Source organism: Primulina eburnea, chromosome 6, assembly GCF_022965805.1.
Source record: "Primulina eburnea isolate SZY01 chromosome 6, ASM2296580v1, whole genome shotgun sequence".
In the NCBI taxonomy this organism is placed as follows: domain Eukaryota; kingdom Viridiplantae; phylum Streptophyta; class Magnoliopsida; order Lamiales; family Gesneriaceae; genus Primulina; species Primulina eburnea.
In genome coordinates, this window is record NC_133106.1 from 34,766,852 (window position 1) to 34,785,493 (window position 18,642).

The following is an 18,642-nucleotide window of genomic DNA, read 5'->3' on the forward strand; positions in this document are numbered from 1 at the left end:
TGAAATAAAAATGACAAAAAAAATTTCCACATCTTTTAAATGTAATAACTGTCCATTTTAGATAGAATAATTGAAACGTGACGCCTGAATAAAATATTTGAGTTGTACTGTTACTATAATAGTAACAGTTGTAAATTTTGGAAAAACGAAAAATGTTCGATTCTACAATTGATATTATATCAAATGTCATAAGTTTTATAAGATACACCATTATCATCATCCATAATATTTTTAATAAAGTAGCAAACTTTCTATCCTCCATAACTAAAATTAAAATGATATTTTTCAAAATAGAAAAAAATGAATTAAAATTAGAAACGTAACAGAAGTATTACCAAAGCGGATTTTCAATCAAATCAGAAAATACATCGCGTTCTTATATCGAAGAATTAGTAAATCAAATTTATACTTGTTTTCAATTATTTAAGAAGACATGTAAGTTCCTTTTGTTTAAGAGAACTAGTTAGAGTAATAATAATATTTAAAAAAGACTAATAAATAGAGATGAAAAGAAAAGGACGTCCACTGTCGAAGGCACTGTTCATGTGAGAATTACGTTTTCTTTGATTTTTCTAATCAGATGGTAGCTTTCAGTCCTATAAATCAACGATAATACAAACAATATACAGGACACATAACCCTTTTTTTCCCTTTAATTTCTGAAACTTTCGCAGCTAGTTCAGTATTATTACTAAAGCTGTCAAGAAATGTGCACATTAATTCGAACTAATTTGTATGTGCTTTGATATATTGATTTAGACAAAAACTTGTGTGAAACGGTCTCACGGGTCGTATTTGTGAGACAGATCTCTTATTTGGGTCATCCATGAAAAATTATTATTTTTTATGCTAAGAATATTACTTTTTGTTGTGAATATGGGTAGGGTTGACCCGTCTCACAGATTAAGATCCGTGAGATGGTGATTTAATTTTATGTCCATGTTTTCAACTATAAGATATCTGATACCCCCGTAAGAGCCCGGGTCATGGATGACCCGGAATATCAAATGGATTCCCAAATCCGAGAGTCTGCAGGTGGATTCTTCTGGAGCCGGGCAGGTGCAAGCCCATGCTCTACTCTCCGGGCAGTCATAGGCCCGGGCTCTTGTATAAATACCCCCAAAGGAGCCCGGGCCCGGGTAAAGCTCCAGACCCGGAAGGTTCTTGGACTCGGATAAGTGGAGAGCAGGGAGGAGATACCAAAGTATGGTTACATGCGGCGAGCCGGTGTGAAGGAAGGATCCCGGGTCTTCACTGGCCCGGCGAGTTGTGCACCACGTAGCAAGCGACTACCAGGGGAATAACCAGTCAGTACCCGGGGTTATAGCTTCCCGGTCCCAGAAGTTCCCCGGTAAATAATATCCGGGAAGAAAACCCAATCTCTCCCTGGTCGCCACGTTCTCCGGAAAACTCGGAACCTGTACTCCCACGTTCTGTGACCAAGCCAACATTCAACACGTGGCCCACTACTTTACAACGTGGCCCACCACCCACAATCGTGACCATCACCCGAACTTTGTGGGCAAGTCACTTACCCGATTCACCTATAAGTACCCCTCGCAGGTATTCTCAAGGGGCATCGATCCTTTTCTCTAAAAAACACACAAGCACTCAGGAAGATTCTTATTTTCTTCCCAAGTTTTTCTTTGCGTACATCACTGACTTGAGCGTCGGAGTGGATACGCCGGAACAACTTCCGGCGCTCCCCTAACGTTCTGTGGTTTCAGGGTTATTACTCAAATCATCTCGGGCGTTGTCTTTCAGGTGACAGGGAGCTCAACCACCCCGGGCCATCAGTAACTCGCATTAACATTCGCACATATATCTAAACACTCGACTTGGCAAATCGCCCACCCGGCTACTACCCGATTTGCCCGGTTGACATCAATATCGTTTGAGAGTTGAGACGGACGATGAAATTCAATATAATATTTTCGTTTCGTCCAATAATTTAATTGGTTCAAATTTTACAATAACCGACATTAAAAAATAACAATATAATTCCTAAATTATGAATTTTCATACTAAAAGTGTGATTGAATTACAAGAAAAGGTAGACTAATTCGAATAAAAATTAAATAATTGACTAATCTTTTAGTGGGTAATTTAAAGAAGGTAATAATGTAAGGGGTCGGTTATATATAGAGTGTATGGTATGATAGGGTACAAAACAATATAATATGTAGTTGAAGGGGGAGAAGTGTATTAATCTAAAGTTGAAGGGGGCGAATGAAATACTATAAATAAATAATATTAGAAAGACTGGTTCTTTTCTCTCCCCGTCATTCTCACACTCTTTCCTCATTTCCCTCCCTTCAAAAATCCACACAACAGCCAGGAGAGCGAGATAAAAACAAAATACGCCCACACATTCACAGAAAGATAAAGGTTGTGGGTTGATTAGTGATGTTGCAGGGCACAATGTCAGCTCTCAAAGCCGATGATCCACGCATTTCTGCCATTCAATCAACAATCCGCGTTGTACCCAACTTCCCGAAGCCAGGTTTACGCATCATTCGGGCGGTTATGTTGTTTACTCGAATGGGTTTATTTTCTTGATGTTATCCGAGAGATTTTCCGGTTCAAGATTCTATTTTTCACCCCTTTTCGTGGTGTGTTATCGTTTGGATTCTAATGATGTTTTTTCCCCTCTGATGGGGTTCTGCCAGGGATAATGTTTCAGGATATTACTACACTCTTGCTCGACCCGAAGTCCTTCAAAGACACTGTTGATTTGTTCGTTGAGCGCTATAAAAGCAAGAACATTTCTGTCGTTGCTGGTACATGTTTGATTTTTGTCTTCTTGCCTTTATTTCCCGCGAATTTTACTTTCCTTTTCCTTCGTGTACTGTTGTTTTTGCTGTGTGGTCCCGTTCAGATCTAAAATTTTCAGTTTCACATACGGCGGGCAGAGATTTTTCTCTGATTTTGTTCGTCGTCGAGTCAATCCACTCTAGCTGTAGGTATTTATTATTATGGATTGGCTACATGAATGGATTGGAGTGGAAGGACATGACAGTTCTTTTTGGAAGTTAATGCCTGCAATTTTTTTCCCTGAGAATTATTTGTAAATTTCTGGAGTAAATATTTGTGGAACTGGGTTGCAGTAGGGGAAGTGTGATTGTTGAGCACAATGGGGCTGTTTAATGAATATTTATTTATTTTCATGAACAATGAATATGAGCGGTTCAGAGTGATGAATGGAGATGTGCTGCTTCATTCTGTTTTGGAGATTAACGATTAAATGGTGGTGGTTGTTGGTATAGTGTGGGTTTCCAAAACGGAAAAACCCAAATTTTTATAACAAGGGTGTAGGTCCCGGCAGTGGTGGGTTTATATTTTATTCTATTTTACTATATTTTATTTTATTTTATTTATCGTTGGTTCACTCTTGCAATACGATGGTGTGGTAATGGGGATTCACCGTGTCGTGTGTTGATGTCGAGCCTCAGTATATGGGAATACACATCATGATTGTGAAGTATGACCGGTTATATTTGAGTGGTATTGTGTTTTACTTAGAAACAATGATGATCAATTATTGGTGGAAAGATTGTTTAGGAGGTCCAAAGTCCACTTTATTTAGTTGCCCCTTTGTCTCTTTCCGCTGGTAATGGTTCCACTGTTATACAGTGATTGATGAAACTTTGTGTTAACTTTGTAAAAGCGGCAATGAGTAATGCCACATTTCTTAGATTTATCTTTTTCCGTTTTTCGGGATATTGTCGCCGTGGTCGTGGATTCAAGTGACAAAGTATGATGTTACGATGTAATTAAGATTCTTACACCCGTAGTATTTTAAGGGTGTTATGTGACTGTCTGTAATCTTTGGCATAATGTTATTATATGAAAATCATCCACTTACCATGCATTATTTTTTTATAATACCGAGAGAACATTTTATGTTTGTTGATATTTTGTTCTGTTGGTTGGTAGAACCTTCTGTGTGTACCATATAGATTTTAATTAAGGCTGATCGACACCTATGTCTACTCCTTATTTTGTCTTTACGTGTATCTACTATTATTGTCAGCTTCATGCATTTGTGAAAGTCAGTCATTTAGGAATCTACACCCACCAACTTTATATGAACTGGACTGAAGTTTAGTAGATTTTGTAGGCAAAAAATACTATTAATTGGTTGTACTTGTACAGGCTTCTGTTAGTTGAATGTGTATAGTCTCTTTTCAATAGCAAAAGCACGAAATAATAAAGAAAAGCATGCTATTTTAGCTGCGCAAAAGGCTAGGGGGAATTGTTAAATAATATTTTTGGACCAAGTAAACATATTCATTCTTTTGGAGTTTTTAATTTGTTTTAGATAAAGTAAGATATTAAGTGGACTGATTAATATAATTGAAGTTTTGTAGGCTAGTGAGTTTTATATTGTTATAAAACTGTCTACTTTGATTCCATGTCTGCAGAACACTAATTTTTTTCCTCACGTAAATTATATTTGACGATAAATGCAATCCTGCATTTACTTAATTATTCTAGCCAATGAAGGATCTTAAATGATTAACTGTGAAATTAATGTATCAAAATGTGAAGCCTTTTTATAAAGTTCTAATTTTCTATCTATATTCCTCTGCGTGGACAATGGTGGCACATCTTTCTCGTAACCTTTTTTATGCAAATTTTTTCCACTCAGGGATCGAGGCACGTGGATTTATATTTGGTCCTCCTATTGCATTAGCAATTGGAGCAAAGTTTGTACCGTTGAGAAAGCCGAAGAAACTGCCAGGTAATATTTCAATGTAGTTCCTTGTGTTAGAGAAGTGCTTTTATGTGGCATATGCCTTTTAGATTCAAAACCATATTATGTAAACTTAGTTTAAACTTACTTTATACTTGTGACACAATAAGATTTGTAAGTTTTGGATCTGATCATAAGCTTCAATTTTCCACTTTATCATCAGGTAAAGTATTCAGGCAAGAGTACGACTTGGAATATGGAAGCGATTGTCTTGAAATGCATGTTGGAGCAGTGGAGTCCGGTGAGCTTGCCATTGTAGTCGATGATCTAATTGCAACAGGTGGCACACTTTGTGCGGCCATGAACTTATTAGGTACACTACTATCTTTATCATGCTTATTAGTGGATCAGAAACTATGATGATTTGATATGACTATAATTTCGTATTTAAGATTTAAGACATTCACAAGTAAATTTCGATGTTCCCACGTATCAATTTACTTTGACTCGATGTATACCCAATTCTTGCTTCATTGTTATTCAACTGACATTCAAGTATTCAATCTAGGTGGACCGAAGAGTTGTGTCAGGTGTGTTGGGCGTGAGGGTCAGTTTGTCCTCTTTTCTTTTAGGAAAACAAAAAGATCGACGTGCTGAGTTACCTGATTATATTAAGACTGTTTCACAAACTCTATATCTCATTTTTGTGTATACAAAGATTAACTCCATGGTAATAGGGCCAGGTCTTGGTTTTGATCCAAAATAAACTAGACCGGGTTAATAAAAGACAAACCACTTGGGATCTATGAACCAGGCATATTCTATGTCAAGAAAATAACAGTTAAACACGAGCATTGGCATTGAGACTGAGTTGATTTAGCTCTGAACTCATTTTGGTTGGAGTCAAGTTGTACCCTCGAGCCCTGGAGAACACATCTTTGTATCAACTAATGGTGTTGTCTAACTAGCATAATGTTGTGGTAACTGCTCTCAACCTACCAACCTATCTCTCTCCACCTCTTGTTGTGTGTGTATGAACATTCTGTTAGTCTGAATCTTACAGCTTTCGAACATGATAACATTTTATCTTTTTGCATGAATATGCTTGGATGGATTTTGAGTTGAAATTCTTGTTCATCAGAGCGTGCTGGGGCTGAAGTGCTCGAATGTGCCTGTGTCATTGAGATACCAGGTCTCAAGGTAATACGCCACCAGCGTTTTCTTAGTAGTGGGTTAACTTTATCTCGGGTATCTAAAATTTAACACGCACAAGAATTTTGATCCTCCATCTTTTGCATGAAATAGAATTGTTACTATTTCTGCAAAATTTGGACATTTTACATAGACCAGAACATGGTTCATGAACAGCTGGTTCCAACCAGATTTAGTTTTCGTTAACTGTAACCAGCAAGGCAGTTACGATGTGTTCATGTTATTCACTCCTTTAACGTTTTTTTAGGGACGGGAGCGGTTAAATGGCAAGCCGGTTTATGTTCTCGTGGAGTCACAATAGAACTTTTTTCACTGCTCTTTTCAAGAACTATTGATTGGGTCGTCACTTGGAAATCTTCCATTTCCCCATTTCATTTCTCCATGATTCTTCACATATCAGAGTAGGAATTTGTGGGTAAATTGTTTGTTGAAATGTTGCTCATGTATTAATGATACATCTCTGTTTTTTTTTTATTCTGAGGCCTTCTCAAACGTATACGCCTCAAATATGATGTGCTGGTCCAATCATTTCTTGTTTCGAATAGTGTTCCAATTCATAATTCTATGTTTTGTTCAAACAAGTGTTGAGAGTTCCGCACGAGTGAATTAACTATGTCTTGAATTGTGTAGTGCTCGTGTCATCATTCAAAAATCAGGTTGCTCAAATCAAAGTAATTTAGATTCTCTACTCTTCACAACTTTTAGTATGGAGAAAAAAAGTCGAAGTTACAAAAGTTTATTTCAGAACAAGGGGATATAGAGTAGCAAAAATAGATTAAAAAAAACAGATGCAAAAAATATTAAAACACCAGAGTAAAAAGGTTGCAGGAAAGATGCTAATAAACTAGTAATGAATCAGTTTGGATTGGTATGTCAATGATTTATTTTAATCGATTTGATCACTGATTCTTCTCATACATGACTTCCTATGATAATACATTCTCCTGTCATGCATTGAGTTAACGGACACTTGTTATAGGATCCTAATGAAGGACTCTTGCATTTCATTTTTTCGATTTCAGTACCTTGGCTTTCAAGTTATTACGTCGAAAACCATGTAATGTTTCCAATCAAGCATATTTGGCAATCTTCCATTACAAAGTATCATCAGTTTCCATGAGATGATACTAAAGAAATACCTGTTTTTGTAATCAGATTTCATAGTTGATGTGGTGAAATGTCTTTGTTTGTATTATTATCAAAGCATGTTGGCACCAAATTCCGTGCTCAAAAGATACCAAATCTGGTAATATAACTATTGCTTAATCACATGTCAGGTAAGAAGAAATGTCGATTTCATGACAATAACTCCACATAGGGTACCTAGTTGTTTCTTTGCTTACAAGGTTTTCATTATTTGACAATTTCTATTTTATTTACAACTGGATGAAATAATACAAACAATTTAAAAATATAATATGCTTGCATTATACACGCAGTCTGCATATTCTGTTCAAACGATACTAAAATATAAGATAATATGTATGTATAATTATGAAGTCGTTGTTTAACAACTTAATTTAATTAATTTGGTATGTTTACCTTGCATTTCTTATATAGAATAAGAGTGAGTCTCATGTGAGACCGTCTCACGGATCATAATCCGTGAGACGGGTCAATCTTACCCATATTCACAATAAAAAGTAATACTTTTAGCATAAAAAGTAATACTTTTTCATGGGTGACCCAAATAAGAGATCCGTCTCACAAATACGACCCGTGAGACCGTCTCACACAAGTTTTTGCCATAGAATAATCCCAATGGATGTGGGTCCGATCACTTTCAGTTCACAGGGCTGTTCCCACAGTATACGAATAAAATGAAAAATTATGTCTCGTCCGGAGACGGATTCTTTTTAATTTTTTGAAAAAACTAACCACTTGCAAATACACATTATTTAATTATATTTTAAATTCTAAAGATTTGGATGCATATGGCTAATAATTGCGGGCAGAAATGGAGTATTGTAATCCACCCCTGATCAATGTTGTATCTGAAAGATGTGATACCCATTAATTTTTCCCCCTTGACTACGAATTAATACCTCCCCAGAAAGTTAAAATCGATATAAGATTGAAATTTATATAAAAAAAAATTCAAACTTTATATTAATTTCTTCAAAATACAATAGTTGGTTTATCTGAAACAGAGCCATATATGAAAATGTTGGTTGGTTGGTTTGCTTTGGTTTTCTTACAATTTGTAGATGATAAGAAAGCAGGGTAACAAGGCGCGTGAATCAAATACAAGTAACTCACCGGTTTCACCACTTACCGAATCAAATTTGATTCCCCCGTCGATCAACGACCCATAATCCAGTTGCTTGTGGATCCGACCCGCTATGACCCGGCAAACGAGCATGGCTCGCCTTCCCTTTCCACCTCCCGCGCTCTCATGAGCCTCTCCGCAACCAGGAAATGTACAAACAGCTGCAGCCCCTTTGCCGCCGTGGAAAGCCCATATGTCGCTTTCGCCCACGCACGTGCCGCCTGGACTTGGAGCGGTGGCGCCCAGGCAGTAAAATCTCATCACCTCATTCCCATCGGCTACGGACCGCGCGTGGTCCTCACCCCCATCTCCGCCAACGGCGCTGCAGCTGGCCCTGCATTTCACCACCTCTCTGTATTCCTCGAACCGGGATACGGTACGCGTCAAATTGTGGATCTTGAACACCATCTCCACCCTACCGGAGAAATGCTTCTCACCCCAGCTGGTGTGGAATATTATCTCCACCACATTACGCGAGGCGTGGCCTTCGGGTAGCTCGGTGAGAGAAGAGAAAAATGATGATTCGGTGCTGCTGGGACGGGTCCTGTCAGGGGGATGTAAACCGGGTTCGGGGCTTCTGACGACGGGCCTTCTCGGTTGCGGTGTTTGGGGTGATCTTTTCTTTGGCTTTATCTTTTTGGATTTGGATTGTTTTGTGATTTCTACAATGTCTCCGAGACTCTGAACGCTGTTTTTGCAACTGGAAGAGTTGGACAGCAAATGGGGATGGGTTTTGGTGCTTGGACGGCGGTGGTGTACGACGTCGTCTAATGCTTTCGATTTGCAATGCAAAGATTTCATCCATTTAGTGGCCATTTCCGACCGACCAACTTTGGAAGAACACTGCTCTTCAAACTTTCAGCGGTCCCCCTTCTCTCTCTCTCTCTCTTTCCGTGTATATGTATATATATACTAGAATATAAGCATATCACTGGTCATTAATGTGTTTGATACGGGTAATTACTGCGTGTAGGTGTGTGAATTGTGGAGAGGGAAGAGAGTTACAGCGGGAAAAATATGGAATGCAGTAGACAATGGCGATATTATATGGAAGGAGAAATCAGACTGCGTGACTGTCAACCTCGCGAGATTACCAAAATGTCCTTCGGCCTTTGAAAAGGCTGGTTTGCATGTATTGTAGCTAGAGCTGCATGATCCATTCATTAAATAAATCAAATATTACGTATATTGAATGAACCTACCAAATGACTACTGGTGATCGATCTCTAAATTATATGATTTGATTTGGGGGATTTCATTGTTTATGTAATGTTAGCATCTACGCTCTAGCTAGCTCCTTCCCCGTCTAAATTATGAATTGGCACAAACTGAAAACATCAAAAAAAAAAAATTTCTAGTGACACGGATTGTTTTTATTGGTTGATGTTTTGATGCTCGAAAGTAAATGAATAATTGGCCTTATAACTTTCAGAAATATACTTCTATCTGGATAATTTTAGAAAAGAAAGCACGAGATTTCCACGAGGAAACTGATTGATATTAATAGAAGTGGAAACGTGACCTTTGAGAATTGGTATTCTGGAATTTTGCGAGCTTGAGATTGACATTAGGAACATATGGTTCCAAATATCCTTGAGAAAGTAAAATATTTTTTGCCAAGTTTTTGGTCCGTAACCCTGGAATCACGGGTCCTCCTGATTCGTTAAGTACGTGGAAATTTAGAAAATAGTTAAAGTTGAGTGAAATGGTAGGCCAAATATGTCAAACAAAATAAATGAGCTGACATATGTAAATGGAATGGATTACCGTTTCATGTATTTGGGGTAATTACTTTTGCCCGCCCGCTATGAAGAAGTTTTTTTATTTCAGGTTCGTTTCATAGAGAAGTCAATATCATATATTTACACTCTGGTATATTAGACAACATTTAATAATTATAGAACATTTTGATAGAATTTTATCATTTCTTGCATCTCATTGTTGTTACGGAAGAGACTACCTAGAAAAAGAATACAATTGAATCTATGTCGATAAAAAAATTTATAGTTTGGATTAGACGTACGTAAGCGCTTTCTCAACCTGGGCCGGCATAATTGTCTTCTTGGTGGAGCAATGAACTGTTTGGACTAGTGACTCATAGGAAACAAGTTCCCCCCCTCACGTTTTTATGTGATTACAATTTCATAGAATTGTAAGCAACATGGTTCTAGACAAAGTTTGCTCTGCAGCAAAGAGTGTCTATTTTGTCCCGGTATTGTCTAAAATGTACTAGAAATTAGACAAAAGAATCTAGGATAAAGTACGTAGTTTCGAAAAATTATATAACAAAATTATTTTTTAGTGTTTGACATTTTCGGGAAAAAAATTAGAGGCTACTTCCCAACGGTATAAACTAATTGGGATGAACGCAACATACTTATTGAATTATAAAAAGAATTTACCAAAATTTAATAACTCCTAATAATATGATATATATGTAGTCAAACATCGGTTTATGCCTTGTGTACTAGGCTTGGTGGCTAGCTTAAAGGCAGATAGATTTTGAGACATATCTCAGGTTCTGAAGCCTATCTCCATCGGATTCGCTCCACACTGACAAGCCATCCACTCCACAAATTACCCCTCGAACGAATTTCTTGTGCGTAGGAAAATTAATTAAATTGAAAAAAAATGAAAGGATATTGTGAATAAAATTCACTGAGAATAGGGGTAGAAAAAATTCGAAATTTTCAGTATACCAAATATTTTGGTAAGATACGATAACAATATCGAAATTTCACCATACCGACATTTTCAAAACGATAATAATATGAAATTTTTGAAAATTTTACTTTATACCGAAATACGAAAATAATTGTTAGGTATATACCAAAGAAGAATAGAAAGAGGATGGAAACTGAGAAAGAAGAGAAAATGTGCATTAACAAGCACTGAAATTTGAACACAGACCACAGTAGACTTCCTAGTTCTGACATCAAAATTGGCACCAAAATTATGTTTTTATATTAGGAAAATTGTCTGTAGTTTCATTAGAAGTAGACAACATTGAAATATGCAAAACTTGAAAGTATGCACCCTTCCAGTTTACCACACTGACGAAAAAATAAGTTTACATCAGATTAATTAGCATTACATGACATCTAATTCATGGATATTGTTTATATAATCAATGGTGCTTTAGTTGATAAATTTAAGACAAAAACTTGTGTGAGACGGTCTCACGGATCGTATTTTATGAGACGGATCTTTTATTTGAGTCATCAATGAAAGAGTATTACTTTTTATGCTAAGAGTATTACTTTTTATTGTAAATATCTTTAAAATTGACTCGTCTCATAAAAAAAAATTCGTGAGATTATCACACAAAATATCTTATCTAAATTTTTTAAATAGGTAAGAAATTGTGGGGGATTTGCTTTGGCAGCCTTTTCATCTCACGCCTGCAGAATCTATTGGAGTCCTGGAAAATGGTATCTCTTGGAGTGTAACATGTAATCATATTTAGCAATATTTTTTATGCTTATCGTAATATACTTTTATTTTATTTGAGTATTATAATTAACTACTAATTGAAAAGATAACCAAATATTTATGCAAACACTCGTTAAATAAGAGTAAAACTGAAATTGTTTGTGTAATTGGTATTTTTCATAAATTTTATAATCTGTGAAAAACAAAAACAGGAGAAATAAAATCCTAAATATTTATGAATGACCAAAATTTCTCCACAATATCAATTTTGCATACGGGTCGATTACGAGTATTAAAAATTAGCACCAAAATGAATTCAACTGAAAATACATCATAATATCAAATTGTACATTTGGTTACTATTTTTGTTTTTCGCATTTAATTCAATCGAAACGTTTGACTTTTCAATTTCCACAAATTATTTATGATCACGTTTGAGTCTGTGAATTTTCATATCAATTAAAACAATCATGCAGTTAATGCAGAGTCTTCATTCTTGAATTGACTGCACTATCATTATTCACTCTGCTGCGTCCATCTTAAAATAGTTGCAGGAGTATAGGAAACCGAACATTTATAATTTATATTTCATTGGTTTCGATTATCTAATTTTAAACTGTTTTAATATAGCATTTTAATATTATTTTCGTCCTGAGTATATAAATTTATTTCATTTTTATTTTTTATTTAATTCGTGTAAAAAATAGTTTCATATTTTTCAATAGTTCGTTACCAAAAAAATAATAATAGACGCAACTTTTAAGATACGGAGTCATTTATGCAATAATTAGTTGAGCTAAATAAGAGCCAGCCATCTTCTGCAATGAATGCACAAATTCTTTACTGCAAAACAAGACTTGTATTTACGCAGGCAAGGGCCTAAGGGCGACAATATTCGTCAAACGACGTGTGCTATTGTTTTCTAATGTCTTTATAATTTGTCTTAAAATATAAAACTAAGACAAAAACTTGTGTGAGACGATCTCACGAATCGTATTTTATAAGACATATCTCTTATTTGGGCACATCTCTTATTTTATTTCATTTAATATATTTCTTAAAAAAAGCTCGTATTTCATGTGATGTACGGGTCTGGGCTTTAAACCGTGACGTCACTATTGAGCATTGTGGGATGGGCTTATGGCTTAGATTAAATTGCTAGGCCTGATTCATCTGAGCCTGTAAATAATCGGGCCCCAAGCCCGGGTCATTTATTTGAAATATTATTCTATTAGGTATTTTCCAAAATATACATATTTATTGAATTGATGTAAAATATACGTTTAAGTAAGTACATACAAATTAAACAAAGATGTGGATAGTATATACTGATTTGGCGTGTCATCCACCAACTTGGTGTCATTTCTAGATCGACAATCCCAAACTACATCGTCTCCCTGATTAATTTTAAAATTATATATATATATACTTTTGATATGATATATTATCCATTAGTAATGAAGTGTCACTCATTTATTGGAAGCTAAGAAACATATCCAAATTATACATTCAATATGTTAGTATAACGTCATCCGTGGACACTGAAGTGAACATGGTATATCTATCTATATGTTGTACATACAAGCATTTCATTTCAAACGAGTTGACCGAAAAATCTAAAAGCTATATTTAGCCCTAAAAAGCTATATTTACCGATATTTTATTGAATGAACCTTAAAAAAAACATGTATTTTTTTTTGGTCAAACGATAAGCGAATCAGATTGATAATTCTATGAGTAGGGATATCGTTTTTATGTCTGATTTGGTAAGACGAGTCACTTTTTCTCCTACTTTAGTTTATGATGTCATGTAATTGTTCCGGATTCGGTTTAATATAAATGCCATGCTTATTAAAAAAGTGAACCACCAAAACTTTTATTTTGTAAAAGAAATGTATAAAAGGTAAATCAATTCAATTCAATTCGAATTCGAATTCAATTCAATTAATTTAAATAAATGACTGGTCAAGATAAATTTACGTCCGAGATAAATTAGGCTAAAAGAAGATGGGCGGGATTTTGGTCATGGTCAAATGTTCCGATCGGGACTAGACTTGTGTGGCACAGTCTGTATAAAAGACGTACTTTGAACTCAGTGAATCGGTCTCTTATCGGATCTCTTCAGGCTCAGCGAATGCCTGCACCTACAATAAACATCTTGAAATATATTTTGGACAAAATAATTGTATTCACTCTGAGATGTGAAAATAGTTGGTAAATTTATTTTGAAAAAAAAGACAGATCACTATTTTTTTATTTTTTTTTACTAACTTGATTAATAAAAAAAATTACCAGTGGTATTTTAATGATGATAATTGAAATATGCAAATGTATAAATTTCTTGTACACAAAAATTCTTGAATTTATACTCTTTTTATTTTTTAAAAAATCATATATTTAAATATGATGGTATAGTCTTTGAAAAAATTAATAAAAAAATATGTGTCTATTCACTTAATTTTTTTATTATTTATATGATATATAATAGGCGGTCTTCCTAAAATATGATTAATAATATGTAGTAGAAAAACACACATATGATTTCTTTTTAAAAAAATTCAATAATTTTGCCTTCACATATACGGACACACGTGTCTATTAAATTGACACACAGCTTCTTTTTTTTAGAAAAGTAAAAAGATCGAAAAATTTATAAATTATAAAAATATCTTTTTAAAAAAATATTATTTGCCGATTAGCAAAAAATTTGAAAATGAGAAAAACTCAAATGAGATTTGTGTCACGGATCAGTTTTGTGAGACGACTCTTCGATTTTTCGACTGTTCAACTCTTTATTTGTGGAATTATTAATAATTATAAAGAACAAATTGCTAATTCATCCTCAACATTTACCCATATTTCAAATTTGCATTGCACCACTAAAATTTTGCGACATCTGGATTAGTAAATTAGCACGGCCCCAAATTATGTAAATTAGTGATTTTGCTTAATTCACCATCACATAATATTCAATTCTGAATTCCAAAAATACATTCTTATAAAAGAAGGAAAAAAAAGCTTTCAAGTTCAGTCAAAGAAATGAAAACACCCATTATGTTGTTTGAAAAATTGTAATTATAGAAATGAACTATTCAAAATATAACCCACACACCACAGCACTCGGCTAAGATGATGTAACATCGTGAATTTATAAACTATTATTTATTAGTTTTATTCTTCGATACGAGACAATTGTAAGTTTGTGAACCCTTCGAAAAATCGACGTCCGCAGCGGCTCATTTTGATAACTTTCACACACCTTTCATTCTCAAAACTAAAAGTTGCAAATTACTACATTTTACTTTATATTTTCACACACTTATATAACTAAAATATAATATGTCGGCGCATATATACCTACTGTAATGACCAGCTAATAAAAAAAACTATGTCTCTTGTGAGACGGTTTCACGAATCTTTATCTGTGAGACGGGTCAACCCCACCGATATTCAAATAAAAAGTAATAATCTTATCATAAAAAATAATACTTTTTCATGGATGACATAAATAAGAGATATGTCTCACAAAATACGATCCGTGAAATCGTCTCACATAAGTTTTTGCCAATAAAAGATTTAGACATGTTGACAAATCAGATAGTCAATGTCTCTTGACACTTATTTAACAACTTGTAATTCTGAGTTTTCATTGGATCATATCTCACTAATTCCAAAATCCGAATCTTAAATTAAATTAAATTGTGGGTTCACCTAACATGTCCTAGGGCATGCATTGCCCCAATCCCAGAAACAATCAACCGCAATAGGTGCAACTACCTATTGCAATCTCAATAATAGAATCAAAGAGTAGGTTTCATGTGAGACCGTCTCACGGATCTTAATCCGTGAAACGGGTCAACCCTACCCATATTCACAATAAAAAGTAATACTCTTAGCATAAAAAGTAATACTTTTTCATGGATTACCCAAATAAGAGATCCGTCTCACAAATATAACCCGTGAGACCGTCTCACACAAGTTTTTGCCTAGAATCAATCGTCTCAAAGCTTGCCATTTTTTTCATTTTTATATCCCGCAAATGGTTAATTAATTTCATTCTAGCTTCAAAAAAATAAAATTAATTCCAATCTATCTTTAAAAATTTTATACTCTTCATATTTTGCAAAAGTGTACCCTACAAATACTTTGAGAATTTTCCTTCATGCTTGCTATATTTTTCATTCCTCTCCATCTTTAAACTTTTCCCCAAGTTATGTAACATGAAAGATAGTACATAATTGATCCTAATTTTTTTTTTTTTTTTTTTTTTTTGTGTTAGTGACAACATAAATTAATCTTTTTTAATCCCAGAAGCTACAAATATACTTAATTGGTTGTTAAATTAATCGTTCCACATGATAGTGGAAACATTGCAAATAGATTTTTTTATGTTTATCTCTTTAGAGTTTTAATTTTTTTTGATGTAATTAACTTTCAAATTTACCTCGATATCTTTATTTTTTAGTCATTTTTGTAAATGTTGCTGACCTGACATCGACATGACCAATGTCTACAAGTACTTCATGAAAAAATATCTAAAATTACAATATATCAATAAAAATTTAAATTTGATAACACAGAAGACAAAAACCGTAGAATCAAACATAGTTGACAAAAGAAGAAATTTCCCTTGTGAGTAGTTATTGTAATCGAACATGCATCAAGATATCTTAGGCAAGAATGCACAAACACCTCGCAAAAAATACGTCTAAATAATCTCAATTTTTATTTGTTTTTAATGAAACGAACATTTGATGTCATCAAATCTTTTCACGATGGATTATTGCTGACATAAGGACTTTGAATTTAGCCACTAAACTGATTATATGGGTTCTATGCACATGTTATGTTGGATGATTTTTTTGGAGATTAAAGTTGGAAAAGATGGCTTGAAATCAAGTTTCAGATGCTTCGAGAGTAGAAGACATTATGAAAAGTAGGGGCTCTGGTTTCCAATTGGAAGTTCAAATTTGGTCATTATCTATCTGCCTATGGTTTCTTGCTAGGTACTAAAGAAACATGGAGTTCCAAGTTAGGTGCGACATTTAACCCATTGTAATTATTATTATTATTTCCTATTTCATTTCAATAGATCTAAAGATTAATATGGTAATAAAATAATTCGAATCTAAGTTCAATAATTTAAAAACAAATATCTCATTATCAATAAAATAACCCTTATGTTTTGTAACAAAAAGAGCGCGAAAACACCGACCAAATGAAGAAGCAAGATCCGAAGTTCACTGCATTAAAAAGAAATTAAAGATTAATTTAACTTTTACCCACTTATTAGCTACCCACATGCAATTATAAATTAAAATTAATTATCAACTAATTTTTTACAAGATATGTCAACCTGAATTTAATCTTGCTGCAGATGTGGCCATATATACAACATTGTCTTCATCCGTCTATATATACTACCATTTAATACTTTATAAAGTGATAATATTTATGTATATAATTGAGAATTAATATATATTCTATTAAAAACACAGTATAATACTTAAATGTTAATCTGTTTTTTTTTTTCGATACAGTTGTTGAGATGCTACGGACAACATGGGAATTCCAGAAATATTTCAGGAACTGTGAAAAAAACTTGTAGTTGTCACGTATTTTAGTTATATACTAAAATGGTGTCCCTCTAATTGCTGTCACGTTTCACGTTATTGTATCACACCATCCATACCCATTCAATTCTTTCAACTAATTATTCTTAGTTGGCAAACATTTGGAAATCTAAATTGCAAAATAATGAAACGTCAAAAATTCAATATAACATAGCCGCAAAATTGCTTTTTTTTTGTTATTTGTCCATTATTTGTTTTTGATAATTTTAATCATTTTTTTATCTGAAGTACTGACGTAACATTACACATGTCTCATGTTAGTACTGTATTGATGTTGTATCAACACACACACACACACACACACACACACACACATATATATATATATATATATATATATATATATATATATATATATATATATATATTGCGAGAAAGTGTAGGACGACTATGGTTGTTTGAGTTGTTGTTGGGGTCTAACCTCCCGACAAGTAATATGCATCTAGATGTCCCCGATTGAATGAATCTGGAGTTGACATGAAATCACCATTGTTTAATTGAGGCATCTTCTTTTAAACACAAGACCCAACACCATTGCCTCTTATAACCTCTGTCCTAAGCCTAACATTTATTTGAAAAATCTATTACACCAAATCTTTTGGGTTTTATCAAAACAAACACGAGGTCCATCTTAATATTGTAATTTGTAGGCCTAAATAGGAATGTCGGAAACACTGAATTTTTGGAATTGGATAAAAAGGAAAAAAAGAAGTGTGTTCCCATGCATGTGCTTAATTGTGGAGTGAGATTTGACGCCCCTTGTTTTCCTACGAAGTGTTTGGTTTAGGTGTGTAAGATGTTTGCAACAGAGGACTTGTGAGTTGTGATTGGGGTTAATTAGTATTCTAGTCTAGTGCTCGTGGGCCTTTATAATTCGAGTGCAAGGGAATCATTTGAGTGAAACACTTTATTTCGATCACATGGATGAATAGAATTCTAATTGTTGTTTGCACATCATGTTTCATTAGGGGTGGATGTTTCGTTTTTTCACATCCTAAAGACAATGGGTTTGTTTGGTTCTAAATCTTCAAATATTTAATATACATTTGATTTTGTGTCGGTGAGTTATGTGTGTGCTTGATCTCCTAAGTACTCATTTGCGGGTATCTATGTAAGCACCATTGAGCTGACGTCCACATATTGCATGTGATGAAACTGTATATCCAATAGATAAACATCGATTCATCGTTGCTCACATAAACGTATTCCTAAATGATAGCCAGGAGATCAATTTTTATAATATGTGTATGTGGGTAAAAGCATTATGGTATTATATCTAACATGATATTTACCTAAAACAAATGTGTAAATGAACCGAATGTGACAATAATTTAAAGTATTGAATTAGTTATATTTGAGTTCGAGCTCGATCCGAAGTTCAAAAATTTGAAATTTTTTGG

At 34.2% G+C, this 18,642-nt stretch overlaps 2 protein-coding genes across 2 annotated transcripts; one reads left to right on the top strand and one right to left on the bottom strand.

Annotated features, from left to right (window-relative positions):
• The first annotated feature begins 2,279 nt into the window (after window positions 1-2,279).
• On the top strand, window positions 2,280-6,380 carry LOC140834632 (adenine phosphoribosyltransferase 4-like). The gene is made up of 6 exons (XM_073199657.1): window positions 2,280-2,503; window positions 2,670-2,780; window positions 4,652-4,744; window positions 4,920-5,069; window positions 5,838-5,896; window positions 6,156-6,380. The coding sequence occupies exons 1-6, from the start codon at window positions 2,407-2,409 to the stop codon at window positions 6,207-6,209; spliced, it is 564 nt and encodes a 187-aa protein (XP_073055758.1). The 5' UTR covers window positions 2,280-2,406; the 3' UTR covers window positions 6,210-6,380.
• A 1,283-nt stretch (window positions 6,381-7,663) lies between these two features.
• On the bottom strand, window positions 7,664-9,143 carry LOC140833547 (uncharacterized). The gene has a single exon (XM_073197878.1). It carries the CDS (start codon window positions 8,991-8,993, stop codon window positions 8,103-8,105), a length of 891 nt encoding a protein of 296 aa, XP_073053979.1. The 5' UTR covers window positions 8,994-9,143; the 3' UTR covers window positions 7,664-8,102.
• Between the last annotated feature and the right edge of the window lie 9,499 nt (window positions 9,144-18,642).